We start from the raw sequence: 26,441 nt of genomic DNA, 5'->3' as shown, positions 1-26,441 counted from the left end.
TGAGAATTTTGTAGCACACAACACATTTGGGTCTAAGCTTGTTATAGATTTAACTTTGGCACTTAATGTCTGATGTTAATTTTGAGCTTAAGCTATAGTTCATAGGTCGTAATTGGGATTAAGGTCTTTTTTAGTACTTACTAGTAACTCTAATCAACAAATTTCTAACTCTTTTGAAGGATCCTCTGGGGTGCCTAGTAGCTAAATAGTATCATTTTATTGCTTCTATTCATCTTCTGTTATTTGCTACTCATCTTCCTTAGATTGTAAGTGGACCCTAAGAAATGTATATATCCTTAAATCAAAAAGCTCCTTTTTAATGGGAGGTGACATTCTGGAAGTAGCAAACAAACTTTGTCCTTATCCAGAAGTCATACCATTTATATAATGTGTTTATGCTGCATTATCTTTCCATGATAAAATATCATTCTGGTCAGAATACATATACTTCATGCTATTGCTCACTGATATCAACCCAAATTATTCTTCAGAATTGTCCATTTATGAATTGTTACTATCTAGGCTTGCACTTTGTAATATCCTTGCCACATGTGGCTAATGAGCACTTTAAATGTGGCTAATCTGAATTATATTCTGTAAATTTAAAATACACACTGGATTTTGAAAGACTTTGGAAGAAAAAAAAAACTAAGTTATCTTACCAGTTGATGTTTTATTTTGATTATGTACTGAAAATGATGTATCGGTTTAATTTTATTAAGATTAGTTTAAAGTAAATTTTCAGTAGCACACAAGGTTCACATTATATTTCTGTGGGATGATGCTGATGTGTGTGCATTACTTGTGGGAGTCCCTCTCTTAGCAAGATTTCTCTCCAAGAAAGTTCTTCATGGTTTCAGTGTCTGCATCAATATCTGACTTTTTGTATTCCTGTTGAGAGATTTCTACGTCCCTCATTCCTTCTTTCTCTTTAACTGACCTATTATATTTTCCTGAAATCACATTTGAGGAGTTACCTGTATTTGGTTGGTTCTCATTGTTCTTGATGCAAAATGAATACTTCTATAAATTTTTTAGTTTGTTAAGTATTTTTCCATTTCTTGCCTAAGTGTAAACATGTGTTTATCTTTTTGTAGAACTACATTTTCTTTAAGGCACAGTTTTCTCAATTGACTCCTAACCTTTTATTTCCCACATGTTGCAGTATGGTTTGGAAAGAATTATGAGTGAAGAGAGGAGTCTTTCTTTATTAGCCAAAGCCATTGATCCTGAGCACCCCCATATGATGACCGATGTGGTTAAACTCCTCTCTGCAGTGTGCATTGTAGGGGAAGAAAGCATGTAAGCCTTCACTTTTTTCTAATTATATAAATATTTAATACAGTTTGATTCCTTTAATGTTTTCATTACTTATTTTCGGTTAGAATTTACTTTAAATAAATGTATCATACTTAGTAGCTCGTACTGACTGAAGAGAAATAATCTATATAGTAGTTACAGTAGTTGTCAGCTAACGTGTCTATAAAAAACTGATTTCATGTTTTAAATCGTTCTGAACTCAACCCCATTTAACAACTTTAAATGAGAACTTTGAAAAATATTCAAATGCTTTGGAAAGTGATACATGTAATAAACAGGGCTTAATTGGTTGAGGGTCCATAATCTGTGACCATAAAGTATACACTAAAGCTTTAAACTTAATAGCATTTTCCACATTGGTTTGTACTGTAAGTAAATGACCATTCCCTGTGTGTTAAAGGATAATTATAAAGGTAGAAAGATAGTCTTTTTTAAAAAGATTGCTGTCTAATTTGGTGGGGGGAGTCTCTTAAAAATTAATTTGCCACTAAAAAGGATAAAATATATAAAAAATGAAATAAAACTGTCAATATGCATATGTTATATGTTGTCAGTATCCTAAGATAACTTACAAAGAAATTGCAAGCATATGCCTATGTCACACAAATATTAAATAATAAAATTAAAAATGAGTACAAATGAAAAAACTGTACAACCAAAAGAACACACAGAAATCGTCCTCTCCTAGAAGGGCCGGCGGACTTCTAACTAGGATGGAACTTCTGCACACACTTAAATGGTCCCGTGGTCATCCTGCTGGGCTGGTGACGGTTGAGCTGCTCATTTTGAATCTACTGGTAGAGTCAGAGGCACCGCTTATCCTAGTAGCACCTATTTATGACCAAAGTTGCACCCCACTGCAGTCTAGCATGGAGAGCCGGGCATGTTGCTTCAGCTCTTTGCCTTTTCCATTTTAAAAAGTCGACATTAATTTTAGTGTAGAAATCAGAGAGTCAGTTTAATGTTGACACAAAAGATATGTCTTTGCTCTGTCTCCCACTCTCTCCCTCTCTTCATCCTCTTCTCTCCCCCTCCCTCCTGTACTGCCTGTTCCTTCTCTATCCATTTCTCTCCCTTTCTTTATTTCCCCTCTTCTCCCTCTCATTTATCTTCTTTGTTTGGTCTTTCTCTTTTTCTTTTATTCCTCTTTCACTTCTTCTACTTCCTCCACTGCCATATTTTCATTTTTTGTTGACTTCACAGCAGGTACCAAAATGACGTAAAATACCGTTAGAACTACATGTTCATGTGTCCAAACTCTGAGCTGCTGTGGTTTGCATGTTAACAGAACTCTTGTTTAAAGGGGGGACAAAAATATTTCTTGCATAATTTGTATTTGACTGTAATACCGTACTACTATATACTTTCTTCTACCAGAACTTCATTTATTTACATTTATTCGGTGGTGGAGTTGAAAGTAGAGTGTGGTGACTGAGAGCATTATATAGCGCTCACTACATAGACTCACTGGCATCAGCTCATTGTTTTGCTGTTTAATAGATGTGAGACCTTGGGCAAGTTGTTTAAACTTTTTGTGCCACATTGTCCTAATATGTAACATGGGATGATACTAATAGTACCGACCTCATAGAATTATATAAATTAGCATTTATATACTGGATTAACATTTATAAACTGGTTCAAGTTGTATCTGATGTGCAGTAAGGACTATAGAATGCTGATAAATAAACATCATCCTAGGGTTCTCATGAGGAATGGGTAAAACATACATAACATGTTCAGAAAATTGATACATGCAATGTACTCGGTAAGCTACCTTTAAAATGTTATTGGTAGCTTAGGAGTAGTGGCTGCAGTTTAGTAATCATCAGTGATATTCTGGCATTTGAATTATCTGTTTGCAAATTAATTAATTTATGGATTAAAAATTTTCCAATAGCCTTGAAGAAGTTTTAGAAGCGTTAACATCAGCTGGAGAAGAAAGAAAAATTGACAGATTTTCTTCTATTGTGGAAGGTCTTCGGCACAATTCAGTTCAACTGCAAGTAGGTTTCGTGTATATCATACATATTGTATGTGAGTATTTTCTGATTGACTTACATTTAACACTTCAGTATGCAATCATGCATGCCATTTAATATTTTATGGTGTTATCTTTAATGTCTACAATCCTAATTTATACCATATCACAATTTATCTTATAGCTACAACTTGGTGTACACCTATGATTATTTCCTTAGGTTACTGTCCGAGAAATTGACTTAATAGATTTCTCTATTAAATGCATAGTCTCAGTTCCATTGATTGTTTATTCTAATAGTCTCAGTTGATTATTCTGATTTTTAAGAAGTTTTGGCAACTAAATGAACTATTATTTCTCATTATGTAAGTTTTTAGTACCTGAAAAATTGAGAGTTTAGAGTGATAATGAGACTCAAGGTACATCTTCAGTGATTTTTGGAGATATTTAAGTACTCCCCAGAAGTTACATTTAGACTTACTCATTATAATATTGAAGCTACATAATTAATATTCATTTAATTTCTCATTTTATTAAAAAAAGGAGAAACGATTATATAACAACAGTATAACAATTGTTATACTATTGTTAAAATCACTACTAATAAAACCTGAGTGTCTTTTAATAAAATAATGATACTTCTACCTCCAATTTTTTTTTAAAGAGTGTTTTTTTTTTTTTTTTTTTAGATTTATTTATGTATACAAGAGCTGGGGTACAGGCCAGAGGTGTGGGGGGGGGTCAGAAGATTCACCAGTGACAGAGTGGGGAACAGAACAGGCAGATTGACCTAAGTACATTGCTGAGGGAAGCAGCGGGTGAGTCAGGAGAGGTCTTCTGTGCCATGTGGGCTGCTCCCTGGCCTGCCGGGAATCGAACACGTGCTGCAGTGGCTGTGGATTGTTTCATAGGTTGCGTCTTAACCCCTACCTCCAAATTCTTTAAAAATTTTAATTGGTTAATTGTGACCTGGTTATTGGGATCTTAAAATGATCCTCAAGTGATTCTACTGTGTAGCTAGTTTGGAAACTCAGATGATAATTAATATGAAGCTAAATTGGAGACACTTAATAGGAAAAGTTCATTTTAATCTTTATTTTTTAAGTTCTATGTAGGTTTGGCATTGTTGCTTGTTTTGGTAGGAATAAGGAACAACTAACCAAACTTTTAATTAAAAAAATGAATCTTACTGATAAAAGAAATTAGCAGTTGGTATTTGATGAAAAATCAGAAAATGTGAGGCACTTTCAGATGATTATGAAATTTCTGATGATGGTGTTTGTGACTATGACTTTTTTGGTGTTAGTGTTTGTGAATGGATGGTTAGGGAGCCCTATTGGGATTTGTTTCTCTGAGCAGTAAATAGACTGCTGAAGAGCTGAACATATGGTCCCTTTTGCATGGGTCTACTTACCAGAGCTTTTGGAAAAGATCCCTTCCTTACTCACTTGTGCAGATCAAAGTGGCAAAGTGTGATTTGGGATGCGCCGAGTACCTCTGACACTCAGACTGCTCCATTAGTTGCTTGGGTCTTCCCCACCCACCCCCTTTTTATTGAGAAATGATTGACATATCACTGTATCCTATGTCATATGATACCATGTGACCTATCTCTATACCATTGTAGAAGTTAGAGGTGGACAGTTTGATAGTCTGATTTACATATATTGTGAAATGATTACCACAAGTGGTTGAGCCTAACATTCATTTTCTCATATGGATGAAATAAGAAGAAAACAAAAAAAGACTAAGAATATATTTTCTAGTGATGAGAACTTTTAGGATTTATTCTCAACAATTTACCTATGTGTCATAATTTAGCAGTAGCAATAGTCATCAGTTGTATATTACATTCCTCTTACAATTGGAAGTCTCTACCTTTTAATTTATACATCAATACCTTAATTTCCCTTCTCTTCCTTTCTCATCTCATCCCAGCTTTCCTATTTTTCATAAGACTAATGGAGAGTAAACTTAAAAGAAACCTTGGACAATTACTTCATACTAGTTTTCATCTAGTATTTGTTACCATTTACTTGTACAATTTTTGTACAAATATTAGTAGATCATTGGGTTAGTTTTGGTTATTTGTGTAGCATGTTAGAGATCATGTCTAATTCTTAAATCTCCTTTTTGAAATGTAATCACATGTAAACTTTATCATCTAATTACAGGTAAAGTATTCATACATACTTTTTGTGTCTAGTCACACATATGTTATAAGGGTAAAAGGTATAGTTAGACATGTGAATTTAAATCCTTACTCACATGTCCTAGCTTTGTGACTGTGGATTAGGTCCCAAAATTTCTCCTGTGCCTAAGTCTTCTCAATTGTATGATGGGGATAATATCAACACTTACCTCACTGTCGATACAGGAATTACATAGGATAAAGTGTTTCAATGCTTAGAATAGTGCCTTGGTCTATTAACATACCTGTTCAGTAAATGCTACTTTTAAAAAAGTAACTTTGTTATAATAAACAAAGAAGTGGAGGGTGGAAATTGATGATAGCTTTGTATTTTTCAGAAAGGGTACCATTGTTAATATTAAAATTGGCATTTGACTATACACATTAGCAATTAGAATCTTGAACATTTATCCCAGAATAATGAAAACTTATTTTCACACAAAAACTGATATGAATTTTTTAAAAATATTTATTTATTTATTTATACAAGCACTGGGAGGTTGAGAGAATTCACCAGAGCCAGAGCGGAGAGCAGAGCAGGCAGACTGACGAAATACACTGCTGAGGGGTGCAGCGGGCAGCAGGAGAGGTCTGCGCAACACGTGGGACCCTTGCCCGGTGGCCGGGGATTGAACCAGTGCTGCAGAGGCTGAGGGCAGCTTCGCAACCCAGTGCACAACCACTGTGCCACTGGGGAGGCCCTGATATGAAATTTTTATAGCAAAGTTTTTATTTTGTCATAGCCCCTAACTGGAAACAAACCAGATGTCATTTGTTTTTAATAATGAATGAACTATTGATAAATAGATTAACTTGCAAGAAAGAATTTTTAAAAATACCTTTAAAGGTTTGATGTAATTTTAAAATGGTTTACTCAGACAAATTTTTATTTTTTTCTTTTTTCATGCAACTTTTTTTAAAGATTTATTTATTTACACATACAAGAACTCCTTAGTTGCCACCATGTAATGCCCCCATTCCTCCTAGCTCTAGGCAACCACTAATCATTCTCTTTGCATAGATTTCCATAGTCTAGATACTTGACATAAAAGTAATCATACAGTATGTGTTCTTTTGTGACTGGCTTCTTTCACTTAGCTTGTTTCCAAGGCTCATTCATAATGCTGCATGTATAAGAACTTCATTTTTTTGGGGGGGGCAAATAATATATCTAAACTATATATGGATATGCCACATAATATTTATTAGTTATCAGTTGGTGGGGATTGGATTTTATCTATTTTTTTGATTATCATGAATGATGCTGCTATGAGTATTTGTGGTGATTTCTTTGTTAACAGCTGTTCATTTGCCATAGTTAGTGTTAAGGGAGCTAGAGTGGAGGGGAAAGGTCTCGCAGCAATGACTTCCTTTGCTAGTTGTGAAAGCCATATATTTGATTCAATTCTTAGGATATTTTTTACCAAGGTATATAGGTAACTGATAGCACTTTTCTTCATGAAACTAATTACTTCAGTTACAAGTATTTATATTTTCTTTTATGCTTGTTAGCATTTTTTTGATGTCTAATGAAGAATAAATTAAATGGTATAAGTTTCAAAGTTTTAATTTTCATTGAGAAATGAAAGGTCCAGTTATTATGATTTAAAGTTATTTTCATTTTTCTGATAAGATCAGGTTAAGTATGTGTGCACTTAATAAGAATATACAATGGGGGACCTTCCTGGTGGCACAACAGGTTGAGCACAGCGCTGTGAAGTTGTCTGCACCCTGTGCAGCACGGGTTTGATTCCCAGCCAGCCAGGGAGATTCCCACATGGCATGGCAGACCTCTCCTGCCTTGCCTGCTGCTACCCTCAGCAGTGTCTTTAGTCAGTCTGCCTGTTCTGCTCCCCTCTCTGTCTCTGGTGAATCCTCTCACACTCCTGCAGTTCTTTTATAAATAAAAAATAAATCTTTAAAAAAAATACACAATGGGAAGAATTGTTAAATCTTATTTTCCCTATGCAACTATTTTGTAACAAGTTTTTACTTTTTAATAAAGAAGATCTTATTATTACTTAGCCCAAAGTGTGAAATAGTAGCAAGTGGGAAGTTTCACTTAAAGGTACCATTTTTTCAGATAGTCATGGGGGGTGGGTAGGTAAAAGAGTAAGTAGAATCTCTTTTTCGGGATTGCTGATTACATTCCATTTCCTTTAAAATGATCAAGAAACACTTGAATAATATCTGAAAGTACTTTCCGCTCTGGAAGTTTCTGAATTTTCTATAAATAAAGTATATTTTAGTGCTAGCTGGTTATCAATTTTCCCATAAAATTTTTGCTCTAAGTGCCCATTTTATTCCATTAGTTATATAATTTGCATTTATTAAAATGTACTAGTCATGAGTGATATTAGCAAATCACCCAATTAACAATAAAACTTGTTTGTTGCTGAATAAAATGGGAACCAATTGTTTGCTTTTAAATTGGAGAAAATGGGAGATAGTAAAATTAAAAAAAATCCTCATTGCTCTTTTATTGCAAAGTATATTTATATAAAGCACTTTAAAAAGTAGGATTGTTAATTTTCTCGAGGTTAATAATAATAATGAGGATAATTTGACTGCTTATGATTATGGTAAAATTGAGCAGATTTTCACATTCCTAACACCCCACCATACTGGGCAGTAAAAAAGTGAAAAGCTAAGTTCTAAAAATAACTTGAAAATGTTTCCAGGCTTTAGAGAGTGTCATTATTGTGGAAGAAAGTACAATAAATATCAGAATTAAAATAAGTATAGATTACTTTTATCAAGTGTGTCAGACAGAGGTCTTCAACTTTAAGGTAGTCCTCTCTAAGTATTTTAAGCAGAAAGTTGTATTGGGTTTATTAAAGAATTTCTGGCACAGGGCTGGGAAGTGTACAGCCAGAAGTAATGCAGAATTGCCTGAAGATATCCAGGGATGTTCCAGTGGAAACATCATATTCTATTGTGGTCAGCACTGAAGACATTAAGAACAGATAGTTGAACTTCTACCACAGTACCAAACCCTCAGTCATAGGGCCCAGTCTTCACATTTGTGATTGTGTCCTCATGCCCACCAGGTGTTCCTTCCTTAGTTAGAAGAGAGTTGGAATAAGTGAAGGTGCTGCAGTCTGGCTGCTATCACACTTTGATTTTACCTGTTCTCACTTTTATTTTTCTTTTCATTGCTATATAAGTCTTCTCTCTTGTTAGAGCATTATCTGAATTATAGTAACAGAAGCATTATCTTTTCTAAAGGAGTTTGTTGAGACCTTTGCTCATTGATCATGGGGCTAATTAAATTGTAGTGGATTTTGTTAGGCAAGAAATCAAATGTAAGAATCCTGGAGTTTTGGGGATAGATGTTTGACTTTTCTTCTGTATGTGTGTCTTTAGACCTGGGGTGGTAGAATGTGTACTTTCTCTTTTCTGTGGTGTCTACTGTTCAGCCCCTTTGATCTCATGGCTGGGGTATGTGTCATGAACATGGAGATTTTATGCCACTTGGAGACACTTTAGTTTGCTATTATTGCATGGGTGCCATCAGAATTTATGGACTCCTCAATCAAATAACCCACAGCAATAACATTTGCTCAAGTATTAGCTTTGCATCAGCTCCAATTTCCAGTTGCAGTGGGTTATGTTTTAGTAGAGAATTCCTGAGGTAAGGAAGATAACTCATGGTATAGATAGGGCAGCAATGACTCTTAATGATACAGGCTGTAATGAAATCTATTCATTTCTCATAAGGTATTTAATTAAAGCTACTGATCAGCAGGACTCCAAGCAGCATGTGAGGCCAATCTGGAGTATTGACCTCAGACATGCCTTCCAGGTCCAGATAAAGTTAGTTGAACAAATCCCATAAACTACTGGATTCTTCCTTAGAACACTGTGAGGCTTTCAATTTTTTCTAATGATCATCTTTCTACTTGACCTGAGGTTTCAATAATTGCACAGACTGGCTGTTATTCTGCAAGGAGTAAATCTAGGACAATTCTTTCGTCGCTAACAACCTTGATTTGTGAGCTAAAGCTGACTTGAGGCCCTTTCAGGGCTCATGTAGTATTGTTGACCACGTCACTAAAATCTGGGACACATTTTTTATTATTTGGTCTAAATGCGTGATTGTCATTATAGATATAACTGCCCGTAGGATGCATATAGAGTGAATGCATGTACACTTCTGGCGGTGCACTTCCCAGCCCTGTGCCATAGTGATCACTTTTCCCTCTAGGAAGCTCCCCAAGAATAACCAGAGATTACTCAGTTTGGAGAGATCTCCAGATTTCTCTGAGGGCCTCATGATGTGTGCTGGTAATGTTTCCTTAAATCCTTGAACATCTCTTAGAAAACATTTGAATATCTCTTATATCCACCTCTAAGGTGTTAGCAAGGTGTTCCTGGAGAGTCAAGTTAATGCATGGCTTCCTCAAAAGATATATCCAGTCATGATGGTACATGTGGTGCTTCTAGAAGAAAAGTGTTTATAGTTGTTGGCATACTCAGCTGGGGCTCCCAGTGACAGTACCTTCAATGTTACCTCTCAGCTGGTGGATAAACTTGAGGATTTTCAGTTCAAGTATGATTGTGGCAATCCTTGTTTTGTAGGAAATGTCTGTGCTATCAGAGAGGGGCTTTGAGCTTAAAGAATCCCAATATTTTAAAATGAGCTGGAAATATTTTTACTCTTTGCTCCAAAAAGGACATTATCTTTAGTATATTGAAGACAAAACATGCCTGCCCTTTGTTCTCGAGGATTTACTCTATCTTCCAAGGTTGCTTGCTATACAGACATCTGTGAAAAGAACATGCAAATTAGAAGTCATCAGTGCCTCCACCTGCAGTTCATGAAGAAATTTAGACCAGAGAGAACTGTGTTGCATCAGAGAGCAGACCACTAAACTTTCTCTGATCACCTTCTTTTCCTTCAATCGGATGCTCCTGATTTGATCTTCGTTCATTTTTACCTTGATATGGATTGAATGGAATGAAACCTTCATTGATTTAGGTGTCAGAAAGCATGAACACATGACACAAAATTGTGTCACGGAACAAATGTGAATGAGGCAGAGGTAGGGAAGCTTGTGAGGGGGGTAATTTACTCTTCTGTTATTGATGCATTATATGAACTGGTAGCAAGTTTAGTTTCTGAGCTTGATCATGTAAAATATACTTTAATTCTTTAATTTCCCCTTGGTTTCTTTAAGTTGAATATAATGTACTCTATATACTGATAATTAACTAGATTTATATTGTGCTTCTGTGGATCATCTTCCCTGCCACCCCCCCATTACCTGGTAAAAATCATTCAAGTCTTATACTTTCTTTATTCATAATTGAAATGCATAGCCATTGCTTTCTTTAAACTTTTTTTTGCCTTTGTGTGTTAATATACACATAACAAAAAATTACCATTTCAACTATCTTTAATTTTATAATTTAGTGACATAAGTACATTCACATTGTGCAATCACCATATCTTTGTATTTCTTAATATTTAGTGATAATGTTGATAAAACTGCACAGGGGTGGTAGATATATCTTTCAAGGATTCAGTCAACAGGTATACTGGTATGTCCTTCTAGGATTATTTTGGATTATTTTTCTGTTGTGAAATATATTTTCCAAAGAAGCACAATCCAAGCCTCTGGTATCTATGGAAGTTATTTTAGGAGAAAATTGGATTCTAGGTCCTCCCCAGTGGTGCAGCGGTTGAGCTCCAGGTTGCAAAGCTGCCCACAGCCTCTGCAGCGTCAGTTCAATCCCCAGCCACCGGGCGAGGGTCCCACATGGCGCGCAGACCTCTCCTGCCACCCGCTGCTCCCCTCAGCAGTATACTTTGTCATTCTGCCTGCTCTGCTGTCCGTTCTGGCTCTGGTAAATTCTCTCACCCTCCCTTGCTTCTTACTGTACCCAGTGCTTGTATAAATTAAATAAATCTTAGAAAATTGGATTCCAAACATATTCAGATATGTGCATGGACATGGTCTTAATAAGTAGTTCATGGTTACATATAAAAATGCAGAGAAGATGGTCACATATAGACCTAATGAAAGCATTCTATTAAATATGAAGTTTCATTTATAGTACCTAAGAATCAGCCAGTTTGAAAATTATAATCTTGCTGAAACTTGCTTTGTAAAACAAGGTGATATTAATCTGTGTCTTGAGAAGCTAGAAGTTACATATGAAAGGTTCTAGGGTAAATGCCCAGGAGCGAACCTGGAGAGAGGGTTGGGGAAAAGACTGGGAGATGTCAAGCTCAATGTACGTCTGACACCAAGTGAAGGAGAGACGGAATGAAGAAAATTTGCCTGGAAATGTGTTAGGCTGACATATAGTTTCGGGCTAACTTGACAGAGTGGTTGGAAAATTCTCAAATCAGAGTCCCAGTGTCCCAGAATCAGGCCTCTTTTAGTATTTATTTTTAATAATGGATTTTTAAAAAAGATTTCTTTATAACATACAGAGGTGTGGGGGGGAGGTGAGAGGATTCACCAGAGACAGAGTTGGGGGGGGGCAGATCTATTGAAATACATTGCTGAGGGGAGCATTGGGCAAGACAGGAGAGGTCTGCTGCACTGTGTGGGTTAGCTCCCTGGCCAGGGATTGAACTTGTGCTGCAGTGGCTACAGATAGCTTCATAGTGCTGAGACATAACCCCTTCTGCCATCAGGGAGACCCGATTTGTGTTTTTCTTTTTCTTTTTTTTTTTTTTTTTTGACATGACAATAGCTTACAACATTTTACATAATATGGGGGAATAAGTTCACACCTCCTCAGGTACGTTATCACACCACCCCCACTTCACCCATAGTCCTTTACCTTTGGCCATTGGGCTCCTTCACTCCTTTGTTCTACCCTTGCCCTCACTCCTTCTTGCAGCCTCAATTCTGCAGTGGTATTTGTTGGGTTTGCTTTAGTCTGGTTTTGTGGTTCCCTTTCTTTTTTCTCTTTATATTCCACATATGAATGAAACTACCTGGTATTTGACTTTGTCCATTTGGCTTATTTCATTCACCATTATCTCCTCCTATTCCATTATGTTCTTAGAAATGGCCAGAGTTCATCTTTTTCTAATAGCTGAATGATATTACATTGCATGTATATATATATACCACATCTTCTTAACCCTCTCCTCTTCAATAAGTGTTTAAGTTGTTTCCATATCTTGGCTATTGTGAATAGTGTAGCAATGAACATAGGAATGCATATATCCTGTTGAATTAGTGATTTTGAATTTTTTGGGTAGATACCTAGGAATGCAATTGGTAGACCTTAAGGTAGATCTATTTTTAATATTTTGAGGAACCTCCATACTGTTTTCCACAACATTCCCCCTAGAAATGTACTATGATTTTAGTATTCTACTTTGTTAAGACATTAACTAGACAATGGGAATTGTGGCTTCAACATAAATGTTGTGATGAATTTCAGGGGGGCAGCAATTTATACTATTGGTTGTTTATGCTGCCATTAATCAAAGGTTGAAAGCTACGTTCTCATAGTTGCTAAAAGAATGGCATTTTTTCTTTGAAAATTATCTCTTTAGTTTCCATATTTCATTGAGTTCGTTTATACAGTAGGCCTTTGAATATTTAATTGGATCCCAACTTGATTGGATCTCATTTTCCCACATTTTAGAAAACAGGACAAAACCTGATATTTTTAAATTTAAAGATATTGAAAAATTCCCATTTAGAATCATTAGTTTAGATTATTAAGGTATGAAGAATAGAATAGGAAAATCACCCTTGTTTGTTTTGTAATTACTGTACTTTGAAATTTGCCATTGAATAGTAATCAAATAAAACATTGGATAGTTGCGTGGAACAAACTATAGATTAAAATGTCTTCTAAATTTAGCCTAATTAATTTACTTCTGTTTGTTTTTGTTCTCTTAAATTTCATATACTTAAAATTCACCCAATATTAATTTTATCATACAACAAATAAATGCCTTTCTATACTGAATAGCTATAGCTCGATTTCCTATTTCTTTTTGAGTATTTACCCCCACTGCCAATAGAAATACTGTTAATTAATATTATTTTCAATTTAACATAAATATTCTTACATGTAACAAAGGACCAAGTGAAGGGTACAGAATAAAGTTATTTATTTTTAGGATCATTGTTGAAACATTTCAGAAGGATGCATAGATCAATTTGTTTTGATTCATCTCTGGTTATCATCTTTATTGAGGTTTGCATTAGTAGGATTTACATGTCACCATGTATCTCACCATTAAACTTACTAAATGGATTGGTAAATAATGATAAACATTAAAGAAACAAATAAAATAAGGTTCTATTTAAACTCATTGTCATATGGAACAAACAAGTTAGAAGTTAGTGACTAACATTTTTGTTTAGAATTTACTGACAGTTTTCCGTCTCCTTAATACATTTTCTGAGTCATGCTGCAGATCACCAGAAAGATAAGCTTAGCTGTTGTCCCAAAGATAACTGCAAAGTTCATAATTAACCAGTTAGTTATTCATTGACTGCTGTATACTTGGTTATGCTACATATTAGACCTACAAAGATGAATGAAATATACTCCTGCCCTGAAGAAGCTTTTACTCAGGAATTACAAGTTAGCTTATGTTTTATATAAAAATTGCAGTATTAGCAGTTTCAACAAAATACATGGGAGGATATAGAGGAAATTAATGATGTCTCAGAGGAAATGTCTGAATAAATATTTTAAGATCCAAGTTTGTTTTTCAGTTTTCCTGTTCATGTAAATTATAGCCTCATGAATCCTGCAATTTATTTCTTGAATCTGTATGTTATATGTGTACTTACCTCAAGTTGTGACTTACTTTCTTACTATATCATTTGCAGAACATTTAAATGAAAGTATAAATAAAATTACAGAACTTTACATTTGCTGATATACTTTATTTCTATGTTTATCTACGTAATAAAATGTTCAGTTTTTATTTTGAATTAATACATGTGAATTTCAAATTCTTTGGAGTTTCTTTGCACTTGAGGCAAAATATTTCTCAGTAAGCATCATGTACTCATTTTAACTTGATAAATGTGAAATTTGATTGTGTAAAGAAAGACATAATTTCTGCTATGGGGTAGGGAAGATGAATAGCAGAGTAATATGTATCTTCCAGGTTCAGATAATAAGTAGTCACAGATTCAGATAGAATTTTTATTTAAGTCCTTTACTGGTACTTGTTTGTAGTAAGAATTTAGTGACTGAAGCTGGTAAGTTTTGTATATAGCCATCATATAATTTGTAGACACCTCTACTTAGCAGGGCAAACATGTTAACTGCAGGGTGATTTCTTAAAGAATTCTTCTTTTGCTGGTCATTAAATATCATCTCAGTTTCCTTAGCATATCATGAAGAAAGTGTGTGTTATGACGACTTGTGAAAAAATTGCACAAGTCAGGCATCATGTGTTAGTGTACTCGAATTTAGTGCTAGTTTGTCCAAAAGCATCAGAGGTAAGGTTAAAAATGGATAAAATGTTCATTTCTCATATTTGTGGTAAGCATAGTGGTAGATAGCAGTAACTTGTATAGTATTCTAGAGGAAGTTTAGCTTACATATATTTACATAAGAGGAAATCTCTCTTTTCTTTTTTTTTTTAAATTAATTTATTTATTTATACGAGCACTGTGTACAGTCAGAAGCGCGAGAGGGTGAGAGAATTCACCAGAGCAGGGAGCAGAGCAGGCAGAAGGACCGAAGTACACTGCTGAGGGGAGCAGCGGGCAGCGGGCGGCAGGAGAGGTCTGCGTGCCATGCTGGACCCTCCTCCGGTGGCCAGGGAGCAGCCGGGGATTGAACCGGCGCCGCAGAGGCTTTGGGCAGCTTCGCAACCCAGCGCTCAACCGCTGCACCACTGGGGAGGCCCTCTCACTTTATTTTCAAGGGCAGAAAGCTACTTTGCTATTAAGTGCTATAAATTCTAACTTGTTCCCCTATCTTGCTGTTAACCTCTTTCTACTTTTAATGATTTTCCTTCGATTATTTGGCTTGTTTTTATATGCCTTTAACAAGCTCTGTCCCTCATATTAAATAAAGATCTTTGAGATTTCTGTTTATTTACTTTATTGTTCCTTTAGGTGTCTTTATCATCTGTGACATTGCTAACACTTGTCTCACTCCTTGTAATTATTTACTGCTCATTTTCTTGCTATTTGACTGAACCTTTCCTGGTCAATGCTTGTAGTGCCTCATCAATCTGGTCTTGCCCTCAACTATCCTACATCCCAGATAGAGACATGTGTATATGCATACACACACCTCTTCAACCATAAGTTTTCTTAAAATAACTTCTCTCATATAATGCTGCTTTCTTTGGTATCTGGTACAAAAATAACAAAATTAATTTACAGTGTTTGCTTTCAGAATTAGTAGAATTGTGTTCTTGGTCTAACAACTCTAAAGATCTGACTTACATAGGTTTCTCTAAACCAGAGGTAATAAGAAGTAGTATTTCTAAACTATCCTGTGTATTTGGAGGAAGGAGAATATTTTAGAGCCAATTTTAATTGGAAACTTTTGTTTATGGGTTGCATATAGTATTGAGAGAAGGTAAATGCTTTTCTATGTGAGACAACTTCTTTCTCAAAACTGTTCTTGTTGAGTGACCAATTTACTGAATGGAGGTTAATTGGTTACTCCTGACCTTAGTTGACCTGTTGGAGCATTTGACACAGATTGTTTTCCCTGTTGAGACCCTTTGTCCCTTCTAGAAGTCCATAATTTCCCTGTTTTTCTTCTACCTCATTGATAACTTTTTATTTTACTTTTATTTCTCCAACCTACAAATCAAAACCTATACTCGATATTCTCCAAACTCCTCTTTTTTTCCCCTATTCCTTATGACTGCATCTAAAAACTTGGTTATTACATGCTATTGTTTTTTTATTTCCTCCCTTCTACTGGCTTTTGTTGTTTATTTCAATCTCTGTTGGTTTTTTTTTTAAATTTATTTATTTTTATTTATTTATACAAGCACTGGGCACAGTCAGAAGCGTGGGAGGGTGAAAGAATTCACCAGAGCCAGAGCCGGGAACAGAACAGGCAGACCAACGAAATACACTGCTGAGGGGAGCAGTGGGCTGCAGGAGAGGTCTGCACGCCATATGGGACCCTCACTCCATGGCCAGGGATCAAATGGGGCGCTGCAGAGGCTGCGGGCGGCTTCCCAACCCAGTGCTCAACAGCTGTGCCACCAGGGGAGGCCCTCTGTTGTTCTTTTAAGGTGGAAGGTGGAGGATAAGATTAGTTGAAGTCTTGTTTCTCCTTGTGTGCCTGTATTTACTCTCTCTCTCTCTCTCTCTCTCTCTCTCTCTCTCTCTCTCTCTCTCCCCCTCCCTCTCTCTCCTCCTCTCCCCCCCCCCCCTTCTCTCTCCCTCCCTCCCTCCTATAAGTTCTGGGAGATTGTGTGCTCATTTTCTTGCCTTTTTTTTTTTTTTTTGGCATTTCATAATTTCTTCTTTGATTTTCTTATTAACCTAGTAGTCATTCAGTTATATGTTGTTCAGTCTCTGCATATTAGATGTTTCCTCTTTTCTTTCTGTGGTTATTTTCTAGTTTTATACCATTGTGATCAAAGAAGATGCTTGATATGCTTTCAAACTTTATGAATTTATTGTTTTTTGTGACCTGTTATGTGGTCTGTCCTGGAGAATGTCTTATGTGCACAACTTTTGGGTGTGTTGCCCATAAATGTTCTTAAGCCCACATGATTTAAGTTGGAGGCTATTTTGTCCTTGTTTATTTTCTGTCTGTTTGATTTGTCCTTTGGTGAATATGGGGTGGCCAGAGAGGGTGGACAGATAACCTATAAATGTACCCACATAAGGATAAACCACCAATGTCTGTTTTCTTATTTGATAATTATTGCTTTATGTATTTTGATGCTCCTTAATTTGACTAATATATATTGATAAGTATTTTACCTTCCTGAAGTATTGTTCTCAGAATCATTAAGTGTCCTTTCCTGTATGTTGTAGGATTGTTTTTGACCTTTACTTGGAGCCAGTGTTTATTTTGGATCTTAGATTTGTTTCTTGGAGATAGCAGAAAGTCAGATTTTGTTTTTAATCCACTCAGCCATTCTGTGCCATTTGATAGATAGGTTGAATCCATTTATATTTAGATGGATATCCTATATGTGAAGGTTGACTGTTGCCACTTTTAATAGTTTTCTGGTTCTTGTTCCTTGTTCATGTTGAGTGTGTTTGTGCGCACACACGTGTGCATATTCTTACATTTAAGGAGTGTTTCTTACAATATTTCTTTTAGAGTAGGTGTCTAGTGTCTGCAAACCCCTTCAGCTTCTGTTTGTTTGAGAAGATCTTTATTTCTCCTCATATCTGAAAGAGATTCTTGCAGGATATAGTATTTTCGACAGGCAGTTTTTATCTTTACCTATTTTGATTACGTCATTGTATTTTCTCTTTCCGGTAGTTTTTTCACAGAGAAGTATGATGTTATTCTTATGTGGGTACATTTATAGGTTATCTTTCGAACCCCTCCCTGGCCACCTTCCATATTCTTTGTGTTGAACTTTTGGAAGATTCATGACTACATGTCTTGGTATAGGTTTTCTTTTATTTAGGTAACCAGGCTTTCTTTTAACTTCATGGACTTATGTATTTAGTTCCTTCCCAGCTTTGGGAAGTTATCCTCAATTATTTCTTTGAATAAATTCTATTTCCTTCCTCTTTTCTATTTGAGGTAGTCATTATTCTTGTATTGACTTTCCTAGTAGAGTCAAATATTCTCAATGTTTCTTTATAATTCTCTTCTTCACCTTGATTCTTTGTGCATTGATGTTTTTGAGGTCACTGATTTGATAATCCATTTGGTGTGTTCTTTTTTTAAATTTTTTTAAAAGATACATTTATGCATATAACAACTAGGGTACAGGCCAGAGGTGTGGGGGATGAGAGGATTCATCAGAGATAGAGTGGGGAACAGAACAGGTAGATTGACTGAAGTACACTGCTGAGGGGAGCAGCAGGTGAGTCAGGAGAGGTCTGCTGTGCCATGTGAGTAGCTTCCTGGCTGTGGATGCTTCATAGGCTGCATCTTAACCTCTTGTGCCACCAGGGAGGCTCCTCCATTTGGTTTATTCTACTTCCATAAGTTTCCAAAAGTTTTGATCTCCTCTGTTGAAATTGCATCCAAATTTATTTTCTTATTTAAAGCTTCAAGTTCAATCTCCTGTTAATTAATTTTATTTCTAGCACATTCATTTGTTTTTCTGAGTGTTCATGTATATCTTTCATCAGACTTTATTTTTTTCCGCTTATTTGAATTTATCATGATAATTTTGAACTCTATATCTGACAGAGAAATAATCATCCATGTCTTTGTGGTTGTGCTTGGGAGAGTTTTTCTCTTTTTGGTGACATATTTCCTTAAGAAGGATTCAGTGTGTCATGTGTTGTATTTTCTTGTATGCACGTTTTGTAGCTTTCTCTTTTGCTGTGTTTTTTGGAGTATTTGGAGTATGCATTACTTCCACCTGTCCAGCAGATGACACTGTGCCTTTAAAAAAAACTTCCCTGACAGGTGTTTCTGTACGCTGTATGTCATGGAAAACAGATGAACAGTTGCTGAAATGGGGTGGGAGAGGATATAGTAGAGGTCCAGTAGCTTGTATTTGTGGCTCTGCTGATATACCACTCCTTTGTGGGTTTCCAGACCTACTTTTCTGCAGTCTCCTCACTGTCACTGTGCTTCACAGTGTCAACACCAGTCTTAATGGTGTGTATGGTAGGGAGTGCATTCCAGGGCTCTCTTGTCTTCACCAGGGACCCTTTCTACCTGGCATGTCCCAGCTCCTATTCATGTATCTCATCTAAATCAATGGTGTGCCCCCATACTACTCACTCTCTCCCCCTAGAGCCACCAGCAAAACATGGGATTATAGCTCTGAGGTTTGTTTGGCAGGTTCTGACCTGGCCAATGTCTCTGGGTGTTGCTCAGCACTCGCCTTTTTTGTTGTATGAGGTTGGATTTAGTTATATTTCCTCATTATTCTTTTTGGGCACTATTAGCACAAATTTGGGCCAATTTCCACAAGTTGATCTAGTTTTGTCCCAAGTCATGGGACCCTGTGGTTCCAGTGCAGCTCTAGACTGCTTTTAGATTATCCTCCTTGGAACTTCCTTTTATACCATCTTCTTATTCTATCAGACTTTGACGTTTTGCTCTCAAACTGCAGTATAATTGGTGGTACAATCTCCTCAGTCACTGCTTTCATTCATGGTCACCATCTCACTGAATTTTTTCTTTTCTCTAAGTAACACACTGTGTATCACTTACCAGCACTGTGCTTCCCCCAGCAGCAGTAGTTGCCTCCGACTCCCTTCTTTGAATTTTAAAAGCTGGACTTCCATATTCTTTAAAGTTCTTTCTCTCCTAGCATTTTATATTTGTTAATGACACTGCCACCTTTCTGATTCAACAACAAAAGACTCCCCTAAATTCTTTTCTACTGCTACCATAAGACTTTTGTCAGATTTTCCTTGTTTATCTTTTCAAATGTCCACATCTTCCTCATTGCTTACCAGAGTTACTTCTACAATTTCTTTTGTATATATTGCCTCTATTGTTGCCTTACCTCCATAGCAAATCCTTTGTTCTTCTCCATTACCAGTAAAATCTGAATTTTATGACTTGGCACACAGAGCTGTGCTTCATCTGACCCAACCTCACCTCTATTGCTTCCATTTTCTGTTCTCCCAGTTCATACCCTCACAAACTCCTTAGAAAGTCGGAGCATCTGGTCAGTCAACAAAAGGGCCCAGGTCTTTGAATATTTCAATTCTGCTTTGAACATCCTAACCCTCCTTTACCTCAGTTTGTTTTCCTGTTAATCCTTAGGAGTCAGTTCTGTTACTTAGCTGCCCTTGTTTTTATTTATTGTTTCCACCTTCCTAGTATATATTGAATATCTCTTGTAGCACATAGTATATTTTTAATCAGTTCATATTTCCTTCATTTGGGTATGTAGCATGTCTTCCAGGTCCTTATTTTGTGTCTCTAGGAAATGAGATTTATATGGCATAGATACCATGTTGGCATCCAGATCTGCTGATGTGCTATATTAGCGTGACCTGTTATAAAACAGGTCTGCATATATCTCAGTATCTGTGTTAAAAACTTTGAACCTTGTATTAAAAACTCAAAAACTTTGAACTTTGTGTTAAAAATCTCTGTGTTAAAAACTTCTTAACCTTGACTATGGAATTTTTACCCATAAGGAAACAATACACTTTTCTTTCTCTTATATATCTATACATAGGACTATCTTTGCATAAAATTAGTTCATTAAAAAGTGATTATAGGCAGGGCCTCCCTGGTGGCGCAGCGGTTGAGCACTGGGTTGCGAAGCTGCCCGCATCCTCTGCAGCGCCGGTTCGATGCCCGGCAGCCAAGCAAGGGTCCCACATGGCGCGCAGACCTCTCCTGCCACCCACTGCTCCCCTCAGCAGTGTACTTCTGTCCTTCTGCCTGTTTTGCTCCCCGCTCTGGCTCTGGTGAATTCTTTCACCCTCCCTCACTTCTGACTGTACCCAGTGCCTGTGCAAATAAATAAATAAATAAATAAATAAATAAATAAACAAACAAACAAACAAACAAATAAATAAATAAATAAATCTTTAAAAAAAAAGTGGTTATAGGCAGTAATAATGGCTAGTTACCAGTAGAATTGGGAAGGTATTTTATAGAATTAACTGAAATTCATGATTTCAACCTAAATCAGTTTCCTGTTTTTCCTCATACGAAGAGTTGCCTTTTAGAATGTTCCTTGGAAATAATTTGGATTGTCCTTTTCTCTTGTCCTTAATTTCATGTTGCTATGTTTTACACATATCTTACACATATTTTACACATATTTTCATTCAGGTGATATTTGCTGCTAAGCTTTATGTTGTTTATTTTTGCTTTTTTTTTTTTGAGTTGACTATAATTTGCATCATTTCCAGAAACCTTTGCCATCTTTTCCAGACTGAGACTGATTTAACTTCTCTCAGTGTTAAGAAAGATCATTTATAGGCTCTTTGAGATTTTTTAAAATTACATGGTATTGCTGAAAAAAAACATTTGTGAGTACTTAGGTAATGGTTGGCAAGGGAGTGGAAAGAAAGCATTTTAAACTTGACTTTTTGACATGAACTGGTTACAGCTGAGTGAATGTGCACTGGAAAAGTCGAATCGGTTTTAAGTTTTCTCTTTTTTGTTAAAAAATGTTTCCCTTTCTTCTATTCTGGCACATTTTTTACCCCCACTTTAAGCAATCTTAAGTTTTGACAGTAGTGGCATGCTATGGTCAGATTTTAGTGTTTAGACATCAAATACAACAATTATGATATATTTCAACCAGCAGTAACTGAGACCCCTGTTGATATCTTAATCCAAAAAAGGCATTTTAAATTCATATAAACCTTGCCTTAAGGGATGGAGAAAGGACAATTTAGGGAACAGCATGAGGTTAAACATATTGATCAGTAGACCTGTCTTTCTTGCTAGATTTTAGTAGAATGTAGACTTAGAAAAATAACATCATTAACAGAAATAAAGATACTTTGCTTTTCTAGATACAGTCTTATTTACTTCCATTCTTTGGTGTTTATATGATGTTTCAGCCAATGATTAAAAAAATAGAAAGGTTAAAAGTAAATAGTGATTTTTAATTTATATAATTTTGGGTATGTACTAAAGGATCTGGTTAAGCTATATTCTTTGTGTCTTATATTTTTATGTCTTATTAATTAACATATCATGCACTAATATTGAATTTTGCTAATGTATAAAACTATTTGATAAATTTTGCAGTATTAATTGTGCATTGTTCAGTTACTGGTTACCACAATCCCATTACCCAGATCAGTGCTTTTATTGACCTTGAAATCATTCTGACTTTGGGCGTCTTTTGATAAATAGAAAATCATTTTATTCTGTTTTAGGTCTGTGCTTTTCTTCCAATATGGACCCACAGATTTAATATTTTATTCATGATGTGTTCAGCTTATGTTATTTGTATATGGAAGACTGTTTTGGGGCAAAAAAGGAACTTTCGATTAGTGAATTTTTTTATGAAACACTAAAGTGCCTAATGCAGCTCTCTTATCTCCCTCAAAATCCCCAAAATAGAAAAAAATGAAAACTCCACTGAATGTATATTTTTTGTATAATTTATAATTGATTAAAATATTTTACATACAAATTATTTTAATAGACTCTCCAGTGAAGGAAGATATTTGACACTAAAAGTATTCTTTCTTTAATGTCGGAAACCAAGTCTGAGTCTTGCTGTGTAATCTGTTGTAGGTAGCGTGTATGCAGCTCATCAATGCCCTTGTTACTTCTCCTGATGATTTGGACTTCAGGCTTCACATCAGAAATGAATTTATGCGTTGTGGATTGAAAGAGATCTTGCAGGTAAGTGCCCTGCAGTCTCCTCATTAATATTTAAATTAGAGGAGTACTTGAGTAGGGGGAAATTTAGATAAATTACCTTCAAGAATAGTTTGGGGGGAAATAAAACTTGAGAATAAAAATCTGGTTTTGAAATACAAGTCAGATTTGAGTATTATTTGACACTTTCAATTTTTAATGCTAGAAATCTGTTAAAAGGTTGGTTTATTGTTTATACTTTTCATTCTTTTTTTCACTGTTCAAAACAAAATGATTCATCCTAGTTTCTATTTAATATCTCTAGAACTTAAGACATGTTAAGAATGATGGCTTGGACATCCAACTTAAAGTTTTTGATGAGCATAAGGAAGAAGATTTGATCGAATTCTCCCATCGCCTTGAGGATATTAGAGCTGAACTTGAATATCCTTTTGTTTTGAAGTATATTCAAATGCATGAAATTACTGCCAAATTCCTATCAACCAATCTCTCCCCACAATATTAAACTTCTGAAATTATTTCTATATAAAGAATATAAAATCAAGTCCTTATTAAAGAAAAGTGTGTTCATATAAAAATACTAGCTTAATGTGTGTTTTTATGACTAAGCGTGTAGATAAATGGATATTCTATGAATCAATTCTTTTGGATAGGCCTCTTATGTATATGTATGTTTGGCACCACCCTCACTATTAACTTTCCAGCATAAGTAATAAGAGTAACCTTAGCACTGCCCAGTACTGGGGGTGCATACACTTAATTGCCTGTGGTAATTCTCTGGATTTGTAAATGTTTGTGTTTTCATGGAGCTCCGCCAGTTTCCTTTCCCAGGGCTTCTTCCTCGGAGAGAATTCCTGGCACCAGTTCTCTTGGTCAGTTGCCCCCGGAACCTAATACCATAGGAGGAGATGGTAGAGGAGAAGCCACAGAGTGTTAGGTCAAGTCCTCATTTGCACACAGTTTTCCATCTGCTCTCAATCCTAACTACCTGCGTTTTATCACTTGCTAAGTATCCATGATGCCTCTCTTAGAGTAAGACACATGATAATTTTCTGAAACCTTACTGAGTGAAATTTATTTCATATTATTTGCAGTTCTTTGGTGTAGAGGATAAATAAATCACATATTCCTTAATAAATTTACTGAAGCATCTGATGTTTACAATATTCTGTGGAACAGAGTTAAAGAAACTGGAGCAGAGAGATATTTTATTTCTATTCTTCAGCACCTTTTGTTGATTCGAGATGATTATTTTATCAGGTAAGAGGTAGTTATTTTCTAATATTTATTTATTTTTTGCTAATTCTATCATGGAAATTATCTGATTTGGGCAACAAATAATTATACGACTTTTATTTCTTTCAAAATATTGTTTCATTGAATGTGTTTCCTCTGGGCATCTATGTAGATAGATTATGATTAAATGATACTACTATTTCTTTTTAAGCTCCAGTGGATTCTGGTTACAACTTTTCATCCGAATAAAAATGCAAACTAGTAACAAATTACTAGTATATCAGGTGATGAATAATATTTTCTGGTTACTCCTTAGGCAGAAACAATGATGTAAATTTCCTTTTATAAATTACATGAAGGATACTAAAGCTTGCTTTATTAGTGTTTAAATAGTTAGAAAGCTCCTAATACTAGTTGTGTTTAATGTTGCTAATATGTCAGAAAGCTAGGCAAATTATTTTTTAAGTTTGCTTGTACCCTAGTCATATCAAGCTCAAGAAATTGTTGATACAATCTTGTACGATATCTGTATGTAGCTTTTATGGTTCCCAGCACCTGCCTTGATAGGTTGTTATGAAGATGAAATATGATAACATGGGAAAAAATCTTATCCACATAATCTTGCACATGTGTTTTCAATAAATGTGCTATCTCCTCTTTTCCACTTTTCCTTGTGTTTTATGTGGGATGTTAAGATCTTTCAATGTAAAGCCATTTTTATAGCCATTAATTTAGCCTCTCTGAACTTTCATTTCAATTACTGTGGTTACTACTGTCTTTTCTTCCTCTATTTTCAAGTAGAAGGATTTGTTAGACACTTCCCATTCAGAATTTGCCTTGTGGATGATGTCAGAGGCAGGTAATTTGGGCTTTTGATGTACCTAACTAGAGGAATAAAATAAGTCAAATGTTACCTGGCATGAGTATGGGTCATGTGTCTTGATGCCTCCTTTTATAGAATTTGGGGATCCTACTGGTACTCTAAAATAGGAGTTTAGTAACCTGTTTTGATGCACTTTGCATTTCTAATGTTTAATTGGAAATAAAAGTTTAATATTTAACCACTATAAATGCTAGATTAAAAATACTAATATTTTGATTGTTTTTTAAGTATCACATGTACACTGCTCATTATAATACTATACTACAAATTTTCTTAAAAATAAAATGTAAACTTTCATTTAATGTAAAATAACCCTTCCATTTCTTGACCTATTTATGGTTTGTTCTGTCAACCTCTGGTTGTTTGATGCTATTTAAATGTCTAAGAATTCAAAACTGTTGCTAATTTGCTTTGTAGAGTGGAATGTGTACATAGTACTAAAGGGGTTATATCTTACTTATGATTCTAATCTCTTCTTTTGTGACCCAAGAGTGCATGCAGTTATATCCAACTTCAAAAATGATTTAAAAGCACAACTGTCCTGGACCATGATCAGATGATTCCCTTTAGTGGAATCAAGAATTCCCTTTAGTGGAATCAATGACTACTAAATTATATATAGTGTTGTTAAGCACCGTTACTACTATGAAAAAATAATACAATTTTTTTTTAAAGCACTGCTAAAGAGACTGTGAGGCATGAAAGAGACAGTGACACATTAGGTATTTTGGTCAATCTTTTGAGTATCAAATTTTTAATTTGATATTCATCTATTTTTTTTTTTCTTCCTTGGCTTTTAAAGCCTCATCCCTGAATCCGTTAATTTGTTCCAATCATGGTTACTATGAGGCTCTGTTTTCCTATGACTGCTATAATCAAGGTGATTGCATTTATTTTACCCCATCTTCCAGTATCCTCATAATAATTAATATTGTTACTTTTTATAGAGATAGAATGCAATTACTAAAAGACTGAATCACAATTGTGTTAATTTATATATTTATAAATTTATAAATTTAATTTATAATTATAAATTTAAAATATTCAACTTTTTATTTATATATATAAAATATACTGTCAGTCCTGGGAAACTTGTTCTTTTGCTATTCATGTGTTGGTTTCACTGTCAGATGGATCTGTATTTTACCATTCAGAAGTCTTCAATATCTGCACATTTTGTGTTTAATGAAAGTTTTAAAGAAAATTTGATAGGATTTTTATTTAAGTTTCTTGTGTTTTATTGCAAAATGCAAAATCTCATATAAGAGCTCTAGTCAATAAGAAAATTAGTCTTTGCTCATTTCCACATTTGAAACAAAAGGAAATTTTACTGAAGTGGAGATTGATGGGAAAATTTATATCAAATGCAGTCCCTACCTCCCAAAAAAAGTCAGATGCAACTAGATAATTGGACAGTGTAGTAAAAGATAAACTTCAATTTT

General features: G+C 35.2%; 1 protein-coding gene across 1 annotated transcript in view; it reads left to right on the top strand.

Annotated features, from left to right (window-relative positions):
* Positions 1–1,168: 1,168 nt before the first annotated feature.
* The window catches only part of DIAPH3 (diaphanous related formin 3), a gene marked incomplete at its 3' end in the record, with an annotated part of 318,599 nt that continues 293,326 nt past the window's right edge, over positions 1,169–26,441 (top strand). The window contains exons 1-5 of the mRNA XM_084235758.1: positions 1,169–1,302; positions 3,221–3,326; positions 22,794–22,904; positions 23,185–23,321; positions 24,024–24,140. Of these exons, the coding sequence (XP_084091884.1) occupies positions 1,184–1,302; positions 3,221–3,326; positions 22,794–22,904; positions 23,185–23,321; positions 24,024–24,140 (590 nt within the window). The 5' untranslated portion in view covers positions 1,169–1,183. The remainder of the gene's footprint in view (positions 1,303–3,220; positions 3,327–22,793; positions 22,905–23,184; positions 23,322–24,023; positions 24,141–26,441) is intronic.

The sequence above is a fragment of the Talpa europaea genome (genome assembly GCF_964194135.1).
Source record: "Talpa europaea genome assembly, chromosome: 6".
Lineage (NCBI taxonomy): Eukaryota > Metazoa > Chordata > Mammalia > Eulipotyphla > Talpidae > Talpa > Talpa europaea.
This window is presented reverse-complemented; position numbering and strand designations above follow the sequence as displayed.